At 36.0% G+C, this 18293-nt stretch overlaps 1 protein-coding gene across 1 annotated transcript in view; it reads right to left on the bottom strand.

Moving 5' to 3' along the window:
* Positions 1 to 15386, bottom strand: part of LOC132261657 (neuropilin and tolloid-like protein 1) — a 32486-nt gene extending 17100 nt beyond the window's left edge. Inside the window, exons 1-2 of the mRNA XM_059760556.1 lie at positions 15106 to 15386; positions 5419 to 6032 (exon numbers count right to left, since the gene is read on the bottom strand). Of these exons, the coding sequence (XP_059616539.1) occupies positions 5419 to 5476 (58 nt within the window). The 5' untranslated portion in view covers positions 5477 to 6032; positions 15106 to 15386. The remainder of the gene's footprint in view (positions 1 to 5418; positions 6033 to 15105) is intronic.
* Positions 15387 to 18293: the final 2907 nt, after the last annotated feature.

The following is an 18293-nucleotide window of genomic DNA, read 5'->3' as shown; positions in this document are numbered from 1 at the left end:
TGAATATATAAAGTATACATGTGAAAATTAGATAGAGAGGCTGATATTTATAGAGGAGACTCTGTTCGGTTTACCACTCACGACTGGAATATTGTAAATTGCATGGTTACACGTGACAATTACAGCTATAAGCAATTGCTGTTGTCTTTTCTATTGTGCCCTTCTTTGCCACTTTGCTACATCACTCGCTGTGTGCAAGTATCTTGCGATATACATAGAGTAGTACACCTTTCCCTGAGGGTGAGTCTCAAAGTTGAGAGAAAGTTTATGGGTCTACAAGTTGTCTTTCAGCGTACAATAAGCGTACGCGACACGTTGAAACTTTTTCTATACGCGCCGCCTCTCGAATTCTGGCCACGTTATGGAAGCTTAATTGTTTCCCATTGAGGTGATCTTCCAGAATGGCAATTAACCACTTGACACGCTCACGTGTGGATGCAAATTCATTTCGCCTGATCATCAATGAAACGAGAAGACAATCAATATTTTCCGCAGTATTCAAATAATGCACGAAAACGTATCTAATTTGTATCATGAGCATTATTATCACTGTTCCACTTATTTCAGACATAATAAATGTCTCCAAATTATTCCATTATTCTCTCCATGATATCTTATGATTTACTGCTTCAAATTTATTTCTTCAAGGAAGACCGGTTAGCACGAAATGCATAAAAGTGATAAATTATGTAAGAAAATTGCTGACAGAAAGTAAATCTATGAATTTAAACTGCGTTCGTAGAGTTCATTTGTTTGGCCCGAAATAATTCAGTGTGCTATCAACTGTTTATCTTAAAATGAGTTAATTTTACCGCAAATTGTGTGGTTATTGGTGTCAAGTTGCAGCGAATTGTGTGTGTGAGAAAAATTGCTGAGCATTAAAATTTATCGGGAAATTGTTCCCTTTCTGTGTGAAACCTTGAGAGTTTCAGCATTGGACATCACTTTTCGACAATTTTATTGCTGAATAAATCATTTTCTGAAGCACAAAGTTGCGTGACAAAAGCATTTCACAGAGATAATTTACTTCCTCTCAAGACTTTTGATTACGCGTACAATGTTGGGACAATTTTGCCACAGCAATTCAACTTGAAGGACAACAGAAGAAGCACGAAGAGTGAAGAATCACATAGGAAATCAGTCCATTGTGAGAAAGTCTATTAGATCCTTTCAGAGTGCCACACTTAAATCTATTGGGGGAAAATCGTTGAAGTATGCAAAAATTACAAAAGGGCGAATGTCGGGTTTTTGTCCTCTTGAATATATACAATTGTATTTACTTAGGGACACAAAGAAATCATTACGTTTAGGTGTTAAACATGCCACATTGAATTGTAATTGCCAAGGATTGATCTGTGTTCTGTATATCCATTTGTACCTTATGTACATTATATACGTGTACGATGTGTACTTCGATATATACTTACGCACAATAATCGCCTTGTTTAATATGCATGTATTAAAAACCAACAAAAATGTGTGGGATTTTTTTAATGAAAAATTTTGACTGCGCATATATAAAATAATGTAGGTAAATTTATTGCCACAGCAAGTGATATGACTGCAAACATTACTTGTGCTACTTCAGCGCAATCAATTAATTCAGTGAAACTCTGTGGATTTGTCGTTTTTATGAGTATGCTAATATTAAAGAGGCGCCGAGGAAGGAAAATTGCAAATATAATTAGAAGGGTCGTTGTAATTTTGTGAAATTGGATTAAGCGAGATTTCACCATGTCGAAAGTACAAATTAAAAGTTGCTTCTGGAACACGAGCAAGACAATAATTTTGTTTTCATGAAATTACACAGATTGTATAAATATAAATATAAAGCACATGCAGTGGAATCTTAAATATAATTATAGTCTTTACTTATATTCATCTTGTTGAGTGAAATTATGCACATCTTGTTCAGGATGTGTAATAAATATATGCATGAATAAATGTATAAATATCAATGAGTTATAAATGTTGCACACGTAGGCAGAAATGAAATGAACTTGTAACCAAATATTACATTCATTTTATCATATCCGCACATAATTTTGCATATTTTTCATATGCATAAGCCCCATATTATTCTGCATCTGCACCTCGACAGATCTGTGCACACATATTATATATTTTATTCATACTCAAATTGAGTTCTTCGCTGTCAATTCATGTATTTACGAGTCTGTATGGTAATTTCAATTGTTGGTCTGTCCATGGTGAAAACTCTAAATATGTGCAATCTCGATGAGAGTTGCAGTGGACAAGTTATTATTGATCGGACTGGACAAGGAATTATTCCATCACTGAATCATGATATGCAAATTAAACATTTCAACTATATAATTACTAACCTATTGACAAATTCTGATAATAGACATAAACAGAATTAGCATAGTATATAGATAAATGTTCATTGTGGAATTATAACAAAAGGCCTTTATAACTTTGTGGAGAAAAATTCTTAATATTGTTACACTTGACACTCATTAATGTATGCATGATATCATAACTCATTTTCCATCATCATGCACATTACACAGAAGGTGCATTCGTCAAAGGAGAAAGCTCGGTTTCTTATATATAACAATGCACATTTCAGTTAAATGGGTTGAAGCATATATTAATGCATTGTAAAATTATACTGAATATACTTGAACATTTGTGGTATAATACGTGACTTTTCACTGTCAAAAAGTTCATATTTCATTATTTCAACATTTAATTCACATGACAGACAACAGAGAATAATTCCTGAATTAACAGTTTGTCATTGTTTCTTCTGTGGGTAACGCGATTTTATGAAATGGACTTTTTGAATCCAATTTTTAAAATATTTTTTTATCATTGTTAAGTGCCAATTTATTTACTGTCACAATGGAATCACATTAAAGAGAGAGAGAGAGAGAGCAAACAAGAAGAAAAAAAGGAAATTATCAATGAGCGGCAAATGTGAATGGTATTGTAATAAAAATAATTAATTTGCCACAAAAGAATACAAAAATTATTGTGAATTTTTAAAAAGTATCTGTAGTTTTGTATAATTATTGTCCTACTATATATGTACAGTAATCGCCAAAATTATGTAATGAATACAAAAATATGAACATCATATACTATCCGACAAACCTGTGGAACACATATTCGGTGTGTCGAGTGAAATATATTGCTGAATTTTGTGCGAAAGGGTGATGTGGTTTGAAAAATGGAAAAGCTGAAGCAGGTGAAGACAATCCTGAAATTCACACCTTCCTTCCCCACTGAATATGTAAGGGGAAGATTCAGAATAAGTATCACATAATTTATGCTGACAGCAGGGTTTCTTCTGTGACATTAAGCTAGATGTACATATCTAACTCTTGTATATGTACTGTTTGAAAGATTGGTCATGAATGCAGAGTAGAAGTTTTTATTGTACAATATTACACCCACAGTATTTTTTTTATAATTGCCTATAAAATTTTTATGCACTCGATGATTAATTGGGGAATGTTTTTGATATACAAAAGAGAATTCTAATAAGTTTGCACCATCAGCCTATAAATTTTTTGTTTATACGATAAAAAAGGAGAGATTTGTTGGTCTATTTATTCAGCAAAATGAAGTTTGTTTGCATTTGTGCATAAAAGAGAGGCAATATTTTACACAAGCTTACTTATTATATATTCTTGTGCTTAATTTTTGTCTCATAGACGTTTTTCTACCACTAGACCTTAAATTTATTGCTTCACCACCCAGAACTTTTTCCACCATGGCTTTTTTCACAGCTCCTGTGTTCACCGGAAGCTCGCGGTTGCGCCAATTGAGTTAATACACTGTGGTTTCCGGCAAATGTTACATTTCGGTTGAAATCCACAAAACAATTATACTAGCACAAACCTCTGACTCTTTTAATTAATGTCAAAGCTGTTTTTCTCTATATTTATGGGTGGCATGAGAATGATTTGACATAACATTGTTATGTGCAGAATCACATTTACCATAGAGCAGATCAACTGCGAAGACTTATCGGGCGATTCTGCTCATTTGCGGCATGTCTTTTGGTCGCTTCTCAAGAGTCTTCTGCACTCAAGCGCTCTACATAAGTTTCTGTATAAGCAATATTTGAAAGAAGAATGGTTTAGGAAGAGAAAGGGATGAAAACATAGCACATACAGTAAGCAAAAGGCGCAACTCCCCAGTCAAAAGGGGGTTGGCACAATTGAATTTCTAGCTTGTGGGATTTCTGTTTACACAATTTGGAGCCAACAACCGAGTGAGAAGCCACTTATATATATGTTTAAATTACAAAAGTATAACATTTGCACAGATGCTCTTTAAACACATACAGCAAACCGCCATTGTGTCCTATTCACGGCAAAGGCTCTCTTGTATCCCCATTTTCAATGAATATTTCATAAGGGCTTTAAAAAACAAGAGGCAAGCACTCCCATGACGATATCTAAACTGTTGAAAATCAAAGATAAAATCTGATTGTTTCATTTAATGATTGAAATAACTCTCCTATGAGTTGCTCTCTTTATCCCTATTAAATATCATTTGGCTTTACTACCGATAATACGCATTATTTAATACTCTCCTTTATTGTTCTGTCAATAAAATAAGAAAATACTTCTACTTGCGCAAGCAATTGTCTTGGAGAACAATGCCTATTGGTAAATAATGTGCTTATTTTCAGGAAAACAAAGGCGAGGAAAGCTCTGAGAAAAATACACGTCACTCTGGCTGCTGGAAATTGAACAGAGGATTTGCCTGATTGAAAATACAGATCTCAATGCTTACAGTTCTTGTTTGTGATTCAACCAAGAAAAATATCTCATATAGCAAAATACTACACAAATAAGCCAGAGAAGTTGCAATGCAAGAGAATTTGGAATACGATTTTCCGCACAAAAAAACAAATCGTTTCGCAAAATCATAAGAGAAATGTCCTAAGCCATCGATCCGTATTTAGTAAGTACGAGCACGCAGCGAAATGTTTTACCTGTTCATCCTCTTTTGAGCACAGAGAAACATAACATACATATTTGACATCGTTCGCCAGTTCCATTAAAGAGAGTTGTAATATAAATATATGTATGTTATAACGTGTTATATGGTGACAGAGAAGCCTTTTCCATACAGTAAATGGTTCAACTATTAGATTTATTGGGAAACATAAAAGCACAAGGATTGTTTCCTCTCCCTTTGATCAGTACATAATATAAATATAATATCCACCTAAAGAGGAATAAGAATTGGGAGGGAATAAATTGAATCTTTTACATCTACATGGTGTCCTTTCAAGAAGCGTCTCCCTTCTATTTCTCTAAGTGTGTTTTGTTTAGGGCATGGTGAAACACGATGGGGAGATCTTTTAAATTTATGTACATAATGTATAATTCCAATGGAAACACGCTTATGCAAATGTTTATTCAATTATCTTACCTGGATTAATACTGTATCTGCAGAGTATAACTAAAATTAACCATATTGTGATCGTCATTTTCCAGCCGTGTTTAAATTTTTATCCAACATTTCTACATTATAAATTGTTTTTTTTACGACTATGTTGCTGTCTTTGTCACACTATTTATCATTTCACTTGAACACTGTTATTCGCACACGCATGATTTTACAAAATGTAATATTATAATGTTATACTTTACACAAAATTGGTCTTCATCGACATTTCAATGTTTCACTATTAAATATTTAGTGTTGCTGTAGTGAAAGTTTTCACTTTTATTAGTACAAATACTATCACTAATCTTTGACACATTCACCATCGGAGATCGTCGAGACGAATGCTGAGAGTCAGTAAGGCGGCGTCTGCGCTGGGACTCATTAAAATCTATTCTTAGAGTTAAGGTCATCTTCCTAGTAAATGTCTTATTGAGAACATATTTCGGCATTCTGTGGCTCCTCATTTCGCTTGTTACTGTTGATGGTTTGTTTGCAGTGCCTTTGACACATTTCTGATGAGGCTTTCGGGACAAAAAAAACTAGTGCGATCCAATGCGATGATGGGTGAAGAAGAACCACGGGTGTTTCTGGTGTTGCTGTTGAGATGGGAGAAAAAAGGGAAGTGCAAGTTAGGGACACATTTAGAAGACAGTAAAAGAGAATACATGGCACATTTTAAACAGAGTCTCAATGTTGTGGAGTGGAGCATTTCCGGAAAATTGCAATTGCTCCAAGGAGAAATTAAGCGCAACATTGCATGCATTTATTTATTTTTTTGTTCTTTGCGCAATAGTTGCAATGGGATATCAAGGAGAATTTCGGAATAAGGCAAAGAAACTCATTCATACTAATGCCTCGAGGACTAATGAAAAATTCCGACTTTATCACTAATGAAAGCACACACGTGTGAAATGTAGCACTGTGTAAAAGGATATTTTTAGCTAAATAGCATAACCAATTCAGCCAGAGAGTGGATATTAAAATTTGCGGGAATTCCCCAAAGACAAAAGCTTGCCCAATCGATTTTGAGGAATGAATTCTATGTAAATTTTCTATCATAATATGTACTTCAACTTTATTTTTTGCTCTTTTCATCTTGAAAAAGAAGGAAGTAGTTTCTCTTCCTTCTTTTCATAGACAAGATGAATGGAGACGACAAAACAACCATCAGAAATGAAAATCTGACAGACCGACGTTGACCCTGTTAAAATTATTATTAATGTTGTCATGACTTCGCTATGTGAGAAAAAATCCTCAATGGGAGAGATAGGAGAAAACGTGGACTGCTCTTATGACGTTTATGCGTGTGAATACAAATCATTTTTTACAGAATTATCTCCAAGTCTCCCAGCAATATTTCGTGACATTATATTGGGGATATTACATAAGCAAAACGGGCTGCTTCCCTTAAGAATGATATAATGTGCTCCACTCTTATGTGCCAGCAGTAAATGTTAGTGATTTTACTAACTTTTCACTATTCGAAATGCACCATTATATTATTATTCAACAAGCATAACTTTGCATATAGAATTTAGTATTTTGCAATGCTCACATGGATTAGTTTCACTGTGCAACGTCATATATTAAATCATCCCTGAATATTCTCTGAGCTAATTTGTTGAGTTTATACACCAGAACTTATGGATTCATATACTCGTCAACAAAAGTGGCTTGTGAATCAAATTCCCAATGAATTCTCTCCTGGGTTTTCCCTTGTCTCGAGAGACTATTTTTATGGTGGGGAACGCAGTTTTTCAGCTCAGAGATATTTTGAGATAAAGCCATTGTACTGGAAATCGATATTTTAGCCCATTGAAAATTCAACTGGCATATAACTTTAGCGATTGCATTCAAAATGAATCTATTTAAATGGCTCTTAAAGGTTAAGCTCACTGAGTTGGGAATAAAATTGATTACTGCATATGAACATATTATTTGAGAGAAGATTCAGTCATAATCTGTAATATTCCCATTAATTTCAATAGCTTCCAGGAATCATTTCTCTCTCGAAGTGTGGAGGCACTTAAAATCCTAATTACAGTATTATGCATGCTGGAATTGATGTTAAAATGTTCATAAATCTTATGGAATATTAAAGTTTAACAACATTAAAAGTCTTCGAGTTTAAAAGCAGATCAAACAGGAACTTAGGAAGACGCTTGACTTTCTCTAATCAGCCTGGGAAACACAATTAACAAAGGTTATTATGAGGCAACTAGCAGAATTCGAGAAGAGAACCACAAACCCCTAATACTGAACTATCGGTGGGTTAAGATTGAAAATGCTGTATGTTGTGTACGGTGAAAAATTTGCAGTAGTTGAATCATGCAAGGTATAAAGCGAAAGCTTCCAGAGCTTTGAAGCTCAACCGAGTATCTCGCGTGATTTAGCTGTGGCGTTGTTGGGTAAATCTCAGTGTGGCTTTCTCGTGAAATTGGAAGGGGTGGAACAATATTGAAATTGATCGCCGAAAAGTCATAAGTATTGTTTCCTCCTCATGCATAACATGCTGTGAGCACCACAGAGAAGTATTCGAAATAAAACAGAGTCAAATATCCAACGATATGCCTCAACATAAATTACTTATACGATTTTTTATCAGCAGAGAAAGCCTTCAAGTAGGAGTGGATGATATTTTTTATGGTAAGCGACATTCCCCTTAATATAGGACATTTACATTGAATCTGACTATTCTAGTGACTATCTCGGCAATATATAATTTGGTGGCGCGCCCCCGACATTTTATATATTGTTGTTGCAGATATTAAGACACATAGAACACGCTTCGAATATAAAGAAATCGGCCGTCATGTCAGTAAGACGAAAAATTATATGAAAACGAAGGAAATGGAACAGAGAAGAGAGGAAAAAAGGCAATTTGGGACAGTACAAAGGCCTTGCGAGAATATTCACCCCCAAAACACTTTCTAAGGGCCGCTACATGTATGCAAATTAAGCGAAAATGAAGATTCTCTCGCATTTGAAATTTCGTGAAATCTCTTTTTTGCTCTATTCCACTGTTTATCATATTGTGCGCTCTCTCGATATCATGTATGATGATTCTTTGAATGAAAATTTTCACATTTATAAACATTGGAAAAGTTTTTTTCTTAAGAATTTGTCTAATGCCGAATTGAGGCTCCTTTGCAAGTATCATTAATATTTATTATGTGGAATTTAACTCTCTTTCTCACATGTCATATTTCGGAAATATTTTTGACATTGTTCACATAGCATATACAGCCAGAACGGAAATATGGCTTGGAGTGTGCTTAAAGCACCGCACAGAGTGTATGAAATTCAAGAACAAACTCCATGCTTTGCCGGAATGACGATTCCTCAAATGCGATTATCTACAATCTTCCACAACAGCAACATCCCTTGGGCATGCGAAATTTTCTGTCTGATTGTAAGATGTCGATAGCGAGATTAGTATTAGGTGATATAAAGTGGAATTGACTAGGGGTAAATGGAGAGTAAAAACATAAGTGTGTACATATGCAGGATTACATATATATGCAGTGTATTATGTGTTTATTTGCGAATGTGGAATCCAATGAAGCGCAATAGCAGAAATTGAGGTATTCCAATGTCCTCAGGAATGGTTCAATTATTGCTGAGGAGTCGAAAAGCCGAGGAAAACTTGTCACTCCAATTGAATTTGCTGGTAAAGTTTAGTAGACACAACGACACGAAACATATAACAACACCTAAGCAAATGGAGATAACAATATTATCTGATGGAAACTACATAAATGTGTATACAGTGTCTTTCCTCCTTCAATTCCTTCCAATTTTTGTCTTTTCCTCTTTACGGACGTAGAATCCCTCGTCATGGAGAGAAAACATTCTATGGCAATACGAATTTGTTGTATTCAATCTCACATTATATGACAAGTGTATCTGATTTGGTCTGTTATTTCCGTTTAATAAATTTCGAGAAGAAATTTTACATGATTGATTGCACACTTGTAAATCAAATGGGGAGTTGTAAAAAAAGGGAAAATATGGATGTTGAAATAGAAACTCATAAATTTCATATTTGTCTTCTTCTTTCACCATCTGAAAATTATTGTTCCATGAATTCAAATTAATTCAGACACACGACGAGCAGAGTGATAAAATGCGTCATTTCGCTCATATTTTAGTCATTCCTACAACTCAAGAGGAGAGCCATTGCAAATAGTGTGCAGAGGAATAGGTATGGACATATAATGAAAGGATGTGCGGAATGAGAGAGACAACGCAGATGAAATGTTATCAGAATTTATGAACTTTCAGTCAAAATGATTATTAATTCGCCTCACTGTTTGTAGACTCTGAGGTAACACACCTATTGTTGTTCATCCCAAAATATCGCATGTCAATAAGTTTCATGATATCGATTTCTCATTTTCTTCACTTCCAATTCCACTTTTTCCCCGTAAAATGCCTTTTAGCGCGCAAACACACACACACACACAAACACACATACACAAGGTTATACCATGAAAAGCGCGAAAAGCAAAGGGAGAATTTCGGTAAAATGACTTATACACAATATTTCGTTTCTTGTGCCACAAGCAGGCGTTTCTCCTATATAAAGGAAACTAATAAAATCATAATCGTAATTAGAAAAGTTAATATAAAGTTCGTTCTTTTGCAATTTATTTCAATTGAAAAGTTTCCTTTAATCCTATTTGTGCTGGGGTTATGAAACTCAATTAAGGACAAAGAGTGAATGAGAAACGTACGTACTTTTCCCCCACAGATCCAACCTCGTGGATCTATATTTTCAATTCCGTTATTATGTATTTGATAGCATAGGTACTCAACTCAGTAGGTGCTCATATGCTACAGGCATGTCTATTGAGAAAATTCCGTGGGAGACGCGAGAAAAAATCACCCTGCATAATTTAATCTCTTTTCATTGTACAATCACATCACACAAATGTATGAACACACATATACACATGTATTTTATGAATAGTAATGTGTAGAGGGTTTTTAGCAAACACACATCGCCCAGTTTCGGAGAGTGGCGGACTGAGGATATGCTAAATAATTTATCAAGCTCGTCATCATTGTATGGGGCCTACATGCCGTAGTACAAAGCAGAGCCAAGTGCATGATATCTAAGTAATTTAAGCTGCTGCTTCCACATTCTACGAAATATGTGGCCTAGGCTTAGACAATATCCAATAGATTAAATTATTCATATGTGGTCGTAATGAATTTAGTACATTCTACAGTATATGATTTTAATATAGCATAAATTGAAAATTCAGTTTGGTAATAAGTATGATCCTTTTTAATAAATATGTACATACAAATTAAGGGTCGGCTGTGTTTTTTTTTACCAAACATGACAGGGGTAGAAGTTGTCCTGTGTAAGCAAAGCATCCTTTAAATTTGGTGTATTGCTCTGCCCCTTTTCCATGAATAAAAATCAGATAAATGTGCATGAAACCGTCTTTTTAAAACTACTTAAATATGTATTGATTCCAACTTTTAAGAGCAGTAGAACTGGATCATTTCTCATAGTTTTATGATGATGTTTCTCATTATATTTTTTATCCCTCTTCCACCTCCAGGTCTTAAACTTCAGGAGCTTATTTTGGACCGGGACAAATTCGTCATATTTCTCATAATAGAAACCTATGGATTGGGATGAGAATCGTATATTTTTTATTCTTATTGCAGCTTATGAAAAAATACCTGCCAAATTTGATTCAAAACACATCCCGAAAGCTATATTTAGAAATCAAATTAATAATAGTTGTGTCTTTCCATGCCTTTTTCATTTAAAGAACTGACAATATGCGCTTGGGCAGAGCAATTTAGTGAACGGATCCGGTGCGTTTTTCTACTTGGGTCAGTATCGTTTGGATTATTACAGAAAAAAGAGTAATTAGTCATTGCAATAAATATTTTTGAATATTAAAAAGTACGCATTGAGAGCTTTTGAACTGTTTGCAAACCATTTTTCCACAGTTAATACTTGTGATGAAGGACAATTATTATAGTTGTATATTTTGCATTGGAATGGTTCCATAAATGGAACACGCTGAATTTCAACAGGACTGCCATTTCAATTTCATATCCACTTAATATAGCCATTTATGTATGTTATTAATTAATTGTGTATATGAAAAATGTATGAGATATGTTGAGTTGAGCCCCATCGAGTGTTTTATGCATGATGAATAATATGGTTGTGTATAGTAATTTAGCAAACTCACTGTGGCACATCATATTTGATTTGGAGCGTTAATTTTGGACTTCATGATTTCTGTTATTAGAGCGTGTACTGGGGTTCAAAATATTTTCAGAGCAATTGGCAATAAGCTGTAATAGTCTAATCGATACTGTGTGCGAGCGATGAGAGATTGTCTGCAAAATTAGATGGCTTTTATCTTAGCTGGTGTAGCAGTCGTCGGTAATTCTAGTCATTATGCATGCAGGAGTATGATTAAAGGTATGTGCTCTGAATCCCACGATTCCTTTTGTCATGGCGAGATCGAACAAAGTCGCACAAATAGAGAAAAGATTGGCATAGATAAGAATGGCGCTGTTGGTTTACCCATGGATTTCCATTTCACTTCACCGCCACACATAATATGTATAGCAATCAACCTGCTTCTCGAGCAGAACTGTGGACCATCGGTTTATATTTCTCTCTGCACATCAATACACATGCACGGCGTCTGTCTCTCTATCCTTCTGTGTCCCTCCCTAAGTTTCAGATATCAAATGCTATATAGATCTGGCAGGGGTTTAATGCACACGTATATTATTTCAGTCGCGAAACGAGGATTGTGGAGAATAAAATGTAGTCGTTGGCAGTGGCGTAAAAAGTTGGTGATACAAGGAGTTGAAAATTTTAATAGTTCAACTCTGCACTACCTTTGGGACAATATCGGGGATGGTGTCATTAGACAATGCGGTGGTAAAAAGGCTCAACACAGCAGCAGACAAGCGCCAAAAGAGCACTTTTATTTGCACTTTTACGATTCAATCTGTGCCCCTCATCTGTCAAATAATGTGAAACTCCGTCGAGAGGATGTGCATGCTGTTCTGGCCCCTCTCCAGTGCTTGTTCTAACCACTCACCAGCAGTGGAGTAGCTCCTGATCTAAGGAAAGTTCTCTCCAACATAATAGCACCCACTTCTATGTGCTTGTAAGTATTACCGCATTTTCATGTAAAAGAGCCAGAGGAGAGAAATATGATGATAAAATATTTATCTTGTTTTTGCTATATAAAGAACGATGGTCTTTTGATTCTTTCTAACGTCAATTGTAGCGGAGCTCAAGAGAAAACAGGGCAAAATATTTAAAAGTTACTGGAGAAATACAAAAAGGCGGAGCTGGGGAGGTCGGTTAAAAACAAAAGGGAAAGAAAGCGACACAAATTCAGAGGGGAAATCGACAGGAAGTGAGGCAGAGTGGATGGAAATGTACGACAATTTTCCCTTTACCATGAGGCAAAATCAACCCAACTTAAAGTGCACTGTAGCAATTTCCACTCAATAAAGGAACAACTTGTATCGCACAATGAAATATTGAAACAAGGCATCTCTTTCCACGCTTTTTACTCAAGCTTCATTCACGAGCGGTCAAAGTGAGATTAAGGAACTTCCCACATTTCCATGTGGCGGCACAGTTATGCTGAATTCCACTGGCATATGCAATTAATTCCACAGATATTAAATATTTTCGACATTCCTAGAGCAAATTTTGCGTATTTCAACGATTCCCTTTTCGCTATAATATGTGATGTACATATGCATGTTCCATATTTCTGAGAACGGCATGATGTTCCTCGAGATATGCATGAGCATATGTGATTCCACGAGGCACATAACTCAGGGAATCTAGGTACTTTAAAAATGAGGAGTGGAATTGTACTTGCCAGTCTCTAACAATGTAAGCTACAATGATATCATTTAATCGACTGAAGTGCCATTAAAAGTTAACTTTTAATTAATATCGTGTGGAAATATTGTGTTGTCTGGGGAAATAACTTCTTGGAATTTCTTTTTAATTAGACTGGGAAATATCTGGAACTGTTTTAACATACCATAAAAGTCGCGGAAATGCTGTCAAGTACTTTGTATACACAAAGCGAGAGGGAGTTTGGATTACGAATTAGAAAAAATGACATCCTTTTCAAGATAAATGGATGAATCTTTGGCGGAAGATAGAATAAATGGAGGGTGATAAGTATGCGGGCTCCACCTCGTTAACATTCCCGAACGTAAAGACGGATTTTTATAAGATTTAGCGGATCAAACGAAATGTTAATTGAAAACCATGGCGGTATTACGAGAGCTTTCTATCCAACTGCTCCAGTTTCTAATTGGTGCACAGCAATTTTCCCCCGATTTAGTTTAGAATGTACTTTTTCGACTATAACAAATAAAATCCACGTTTTATTTTCAATCAATTGCATATTTGCATGAAATCCTGCGGTGAAATCAATAACAATTTCGTCCAATAATGGATTCAGGACTGAAAATCACTTTCTCGTTTTTTTGTTGGAAGTTTGGGTAATATTTTTGTTTTATCTCGTGGTAAATTGTTGCATTCCAATGATTTGTACATTGGTGGCCGGGTGCTCTTATCGTGAAACACAGCGAGAGAGGCGTGATTTATATAAATGATGATGAAAATTGCAAAATCGTGTCACATAGCAAGTAGCATCCAATGAATATTTTCTATGTAACATCTTCATATAAGCGCACACGATATAGGGTGAGAGATTAAATCAGAAAATGCTAAAATGTAGGATTTTTGCTCCTCCATGGAGCCTTTCCCCTTCAGCATGGAAAATATGAGAAATATGAAGAAGACGTCAAGTTGGGAGCATTTTCTGTTGGATGGCCTCGGCTAAGCTCTTGCTTCTTGAGCAATAATACCAATTGACGGGTCAATGTGAGCGGAATAGTAACAAAAACACACCACAAACACCACAGGGACGCACATGGGAGCCCCATTCAAATTTAAATGAACACTCGGCATAGTTGGACTCGTCTGGGCGAGTATAGGATTTTAACTTGATTTTCTCTTCCTCATAAAAGTACATGGATTGTGAAGCGCGTGACGGGGGTGGATTTAAGGGTGACAATTTCGCAAGATAAACTTGTGGAAGTGGATGGTGATGTGGTGGAAAAGTGTATATGTTGTGCTAAGGTGGGAATGAGGGAGATAGAGAGAGAGAGTATCTCTTAATTAAATTACAACGGAAGTTTGGCACGAACCGACGCCACTGGTGGTCTAATTACAAGTTCCTTCATTCATGAAATAATCTCTAGGTTCACCTCATGGCCAGTGACTTCACATTCGGGTCTCACCAACTCAAAAACGGACGAGGATAATGCACACACCTAAAGAATATTAATTCATGACAGATGAGAATCGAGTGTGTGTAGCAAAACTCAACACACAGCCTTATTATAAATTTAGATTGAAATTTATGATTTTCGCCCCAAAACATCCACACACATTCAACCAACTTTCCCAAAGAATTATTCACATGGCGACAGGGAGCGAGGTGGAAAAAAGAATGTGTTACATTCTCACTGTCCGCACATATCTTTTTATTGCCAGTTATGCTGAGGGAGAGCGAGTTTCTCGGTGTCTTTTTTCGAAAATTTTCTGTGAAAATACATAATCCAGATTCTTACCGAGCAAATACTCTCGCCGTGGCACTTTCCCACTTTGCCTCACTCACATATACATAATTGAGCACTCCGCACTCGCCTGCACTGTATGGAGATTCCTTAATCTCCCACTTTCCTTGGCAGTCTCCCTGCCGAGCACCACTCACACCCTCGGGAAAGTCAAATGAATTGGGATTCCATTAGAAATTAGTGCAAAGTCTCCGACTGAGAAGTGTGAAAAGAAGTTTCGCTGTGCAAAGCGATGCGGAGGATTCGCTTTCACGTCTCTCGGCTGCTGCTTCGTGACTACTGAGCATCACTCACGGCAGTGCTATTTTCAGCAGCATCCCGACGTCGGCGTCGGAGATACTATCATGCGACGCTCTCGCGCTCTCACGCTCTCCTCAGCCAGTCAGCATTCGGTGAGAATCGAGAGCGGAATAAACCGCCTCACGCGGAGCTTTGAGAGATGGTGAGAGGAGAAAATGTGCTCAGATATGCCGAACTTGTATTTTATATATGATTCAGAGAATTTTCCATGCTCTCTCAGGCGCCTTCTATGAGGCGAAATCTTAGTGCGAAAGAATGTAAATCTTTAATAATTTCCATTGGCAACAGACTTGCAGCAAAATTTCAAGCAACACACACATTCTGTCTTCACATTTCACTGTGTAATCTTATGTGCCAAATTTTTCCCTTTAATCCCACTTATCAGCAACATCAAGAACATGAATCACGAGCAACTCATTCCATTCGTCCAATGGAGAATTATATGTATCTCTTCTTTTTTCGCAAAAAGTGTGAATTGATTTTTCTTAAGTATGAAAGCTTTCTTGTTCTCCCCTCGCGCAATGTACATAGACGAATGTGAGTACAATGGAAAGGACGTGATAAGCAAACGCCAAGGCTAGCTTATGGGTGAGCTGGGCCACGCAACCAACTCGAAATGTGACCAAACTGACCAACCCAATTTTTAACCAAAAATTTGAAACCTCCATAACTCAGGTTCTGTGGTATTAACAAAAAAGTATAACCACTTTTTGGAAACGTCTCAATCTGGACTGTCAAAGTACTCAAAAATTATGTTAAACTTAAACGGCTTGACGCTTATCACTTAGTGACGGAAACCAAAAAAAAAATCTTAAAAATTACCCCCTTTTTTCGTCAAGTTTCGTCATAATTAGTCTCCCTGATGTAATTTCAGTCGATTTTGCGACATTTGATTTTTAGCGCGATTACAGATAGAGTGGGGCTTCGCCCAATTCATTCAAGAGGACCAGTCTTTGGCGCTTTTGAAGCTGCGGCAGTAGTCAAATATGATTGGGGAGGCCGAAGGCGGCTGGTAGTCGATCAAGCGAAGTGAGAGCGTAAAATTAATAAATTCTAATGATACACAAATTGCTCCATAATGTGAAATATTTGTTCTTTAAAAGCTTCTGCAGTGCATTTAATTCGGGCCTTCCTCTCCTTGTCTGTGGACCCATAGACTCACAGTCACTGAAGTTCTCAGCACCCTCTGATTTATGAACTTCTCTTCACATTATATACCTGACTCTATTATGCATATTCCTGTGATTCTACATAATCATGTCTGTTTGATGTGAAATAAATTGAGGGAACTTTTCAATTTTAATTTAAATGATTATAGAACGAGTTGCAAAATCTTTTCAAGTTGAGCTTTTCTTTAAATTTACCGTAAAAATGTGACAAATTGAGTTAAGAATTACTTGTCAAAATTTTGCATCTTATTACGAAAGAGCATCACGTTTTTCAGATAATTTGTGATTTCATCAATTTAATTTTAGATTTCACACTTTCACTCTGGCAAATTTGCCACTTTAGTCATCATATGGAATCAGATTGTTCCCAGCTGAAAATTTACGGTCATGAAGAAACGGGTCATTTACGGACACTCATAAAATTGAAGTTTGAGGTATTGATTACTTAAAGTTTGTGGGTTAATTCTCCAGCATTCCTCTGCTTCCCACCTGAGCTCATTGAATTTCAATATACTGTCATTATGCATTGTACCAAATTGTGAACAACTCTCACATAATTGATTGGTTTTGGAATTGGATAGTCCACTGAATAAGAATTGTATTGCAAATTCTGACAAAATGACAGCTCGTCTGGATATTAAGATATAATTCCTAGTATATTTACGAGGAAATTTTTGGAAAGAGAGGAAATACACAGATTCTCATTCTTTTCCTCAATTGTACAATACATGAATATGCATGCACATGATGTACAGGTACGTGTGTATGTACATTCTCTCCGGAATATGGAATGAAGTGGAATACAGCAAATAAAGCTTCCGGGAAGCTTTCTCTATTTCCATCTGCAGCTTTCCGGTCTAAATAAATTTTCTTACCATGGAATTGGCTCCAGTATATTTGTCTATTTATCCGAAGACGTGAAGCAATTACTCGTGGGAGTGATTTACAAAGTAATTTCCATTAACACATAATTGCAGGATATTACTTTCACTATGTCACTTAAAATACCTTTCGGCATTCATAATGAGTCCACATTGAATATGTAGTGCAGCAAAGGTAATTTAATTGAGTACAAACTTTAAATCACTGCTGGGTAATTTTAATATAAATATTTCTGCATAGCTTTCAGCGTCATTATCCATGGGATTTTCATGACAATCACCTTCATTTATACGACGGGCGTATTTCCATATAGACACAGTGTATATGTAAATGTAGTAGAAGATTATTTGCTAATTTTTACAATATACAAGCAAAACTCTTCTTATTCTCGGCCTTTATCTCCACGCTGTATATTTACACAAGTATGATGTAGTCACGGAATTTTAAATTAACATAAAAATAATATAACAGCAGGTGTTTAAGGATAATTTTGCGACGCGCTGTGGGGATTTTTTCAGGCTTCATACGTTCGTTATGACATCAGTATAAAGTGGAACGCGGTTGCTGATGTCGCTTTCGCAAGGAACCTCTATTTAATGAATGTAAAAGGATAACAACAACATAACTCGGCGCTATGGAAGAATTTTAAATCACTCTGTGCGTGAAAAAGGGGATCAAGATAGATAAATAGTTGAATTTGTTGGTTTTGTAGGAGTAAATGGTAATTAACAAGAGATAAGTACATATTAGCGCTTGTGTGCATCGCATCTACGTGATATATGGGAAATGTCACAAGAGGATCAACATAGTAATTTCTGCTTCATACCACAC

The sequence above is a fragment of the Phlebotomus argentipes genome, unplaced genomic scaffold (genome assembly GCF_947086385.1).
Source record: "Phlebotomus argentipes unplaced genomic scaffold, Phlebotomus argentipes genome assembly contig_15, whole genome shotgun sequence".
In the NCBI taxonomy this organism is placed as follows: Eukaryota; Metazoa; Arthropoda; class Insecta; order Diptera; family Psychodidae; genus Phlebotomus; species Phlebotomus argentipes.
The sequence above is the reverse complement of the archived record's forward strand: the minus strand, read 5'-3'. Positions and strand labels throughout refer to the sequence as shown.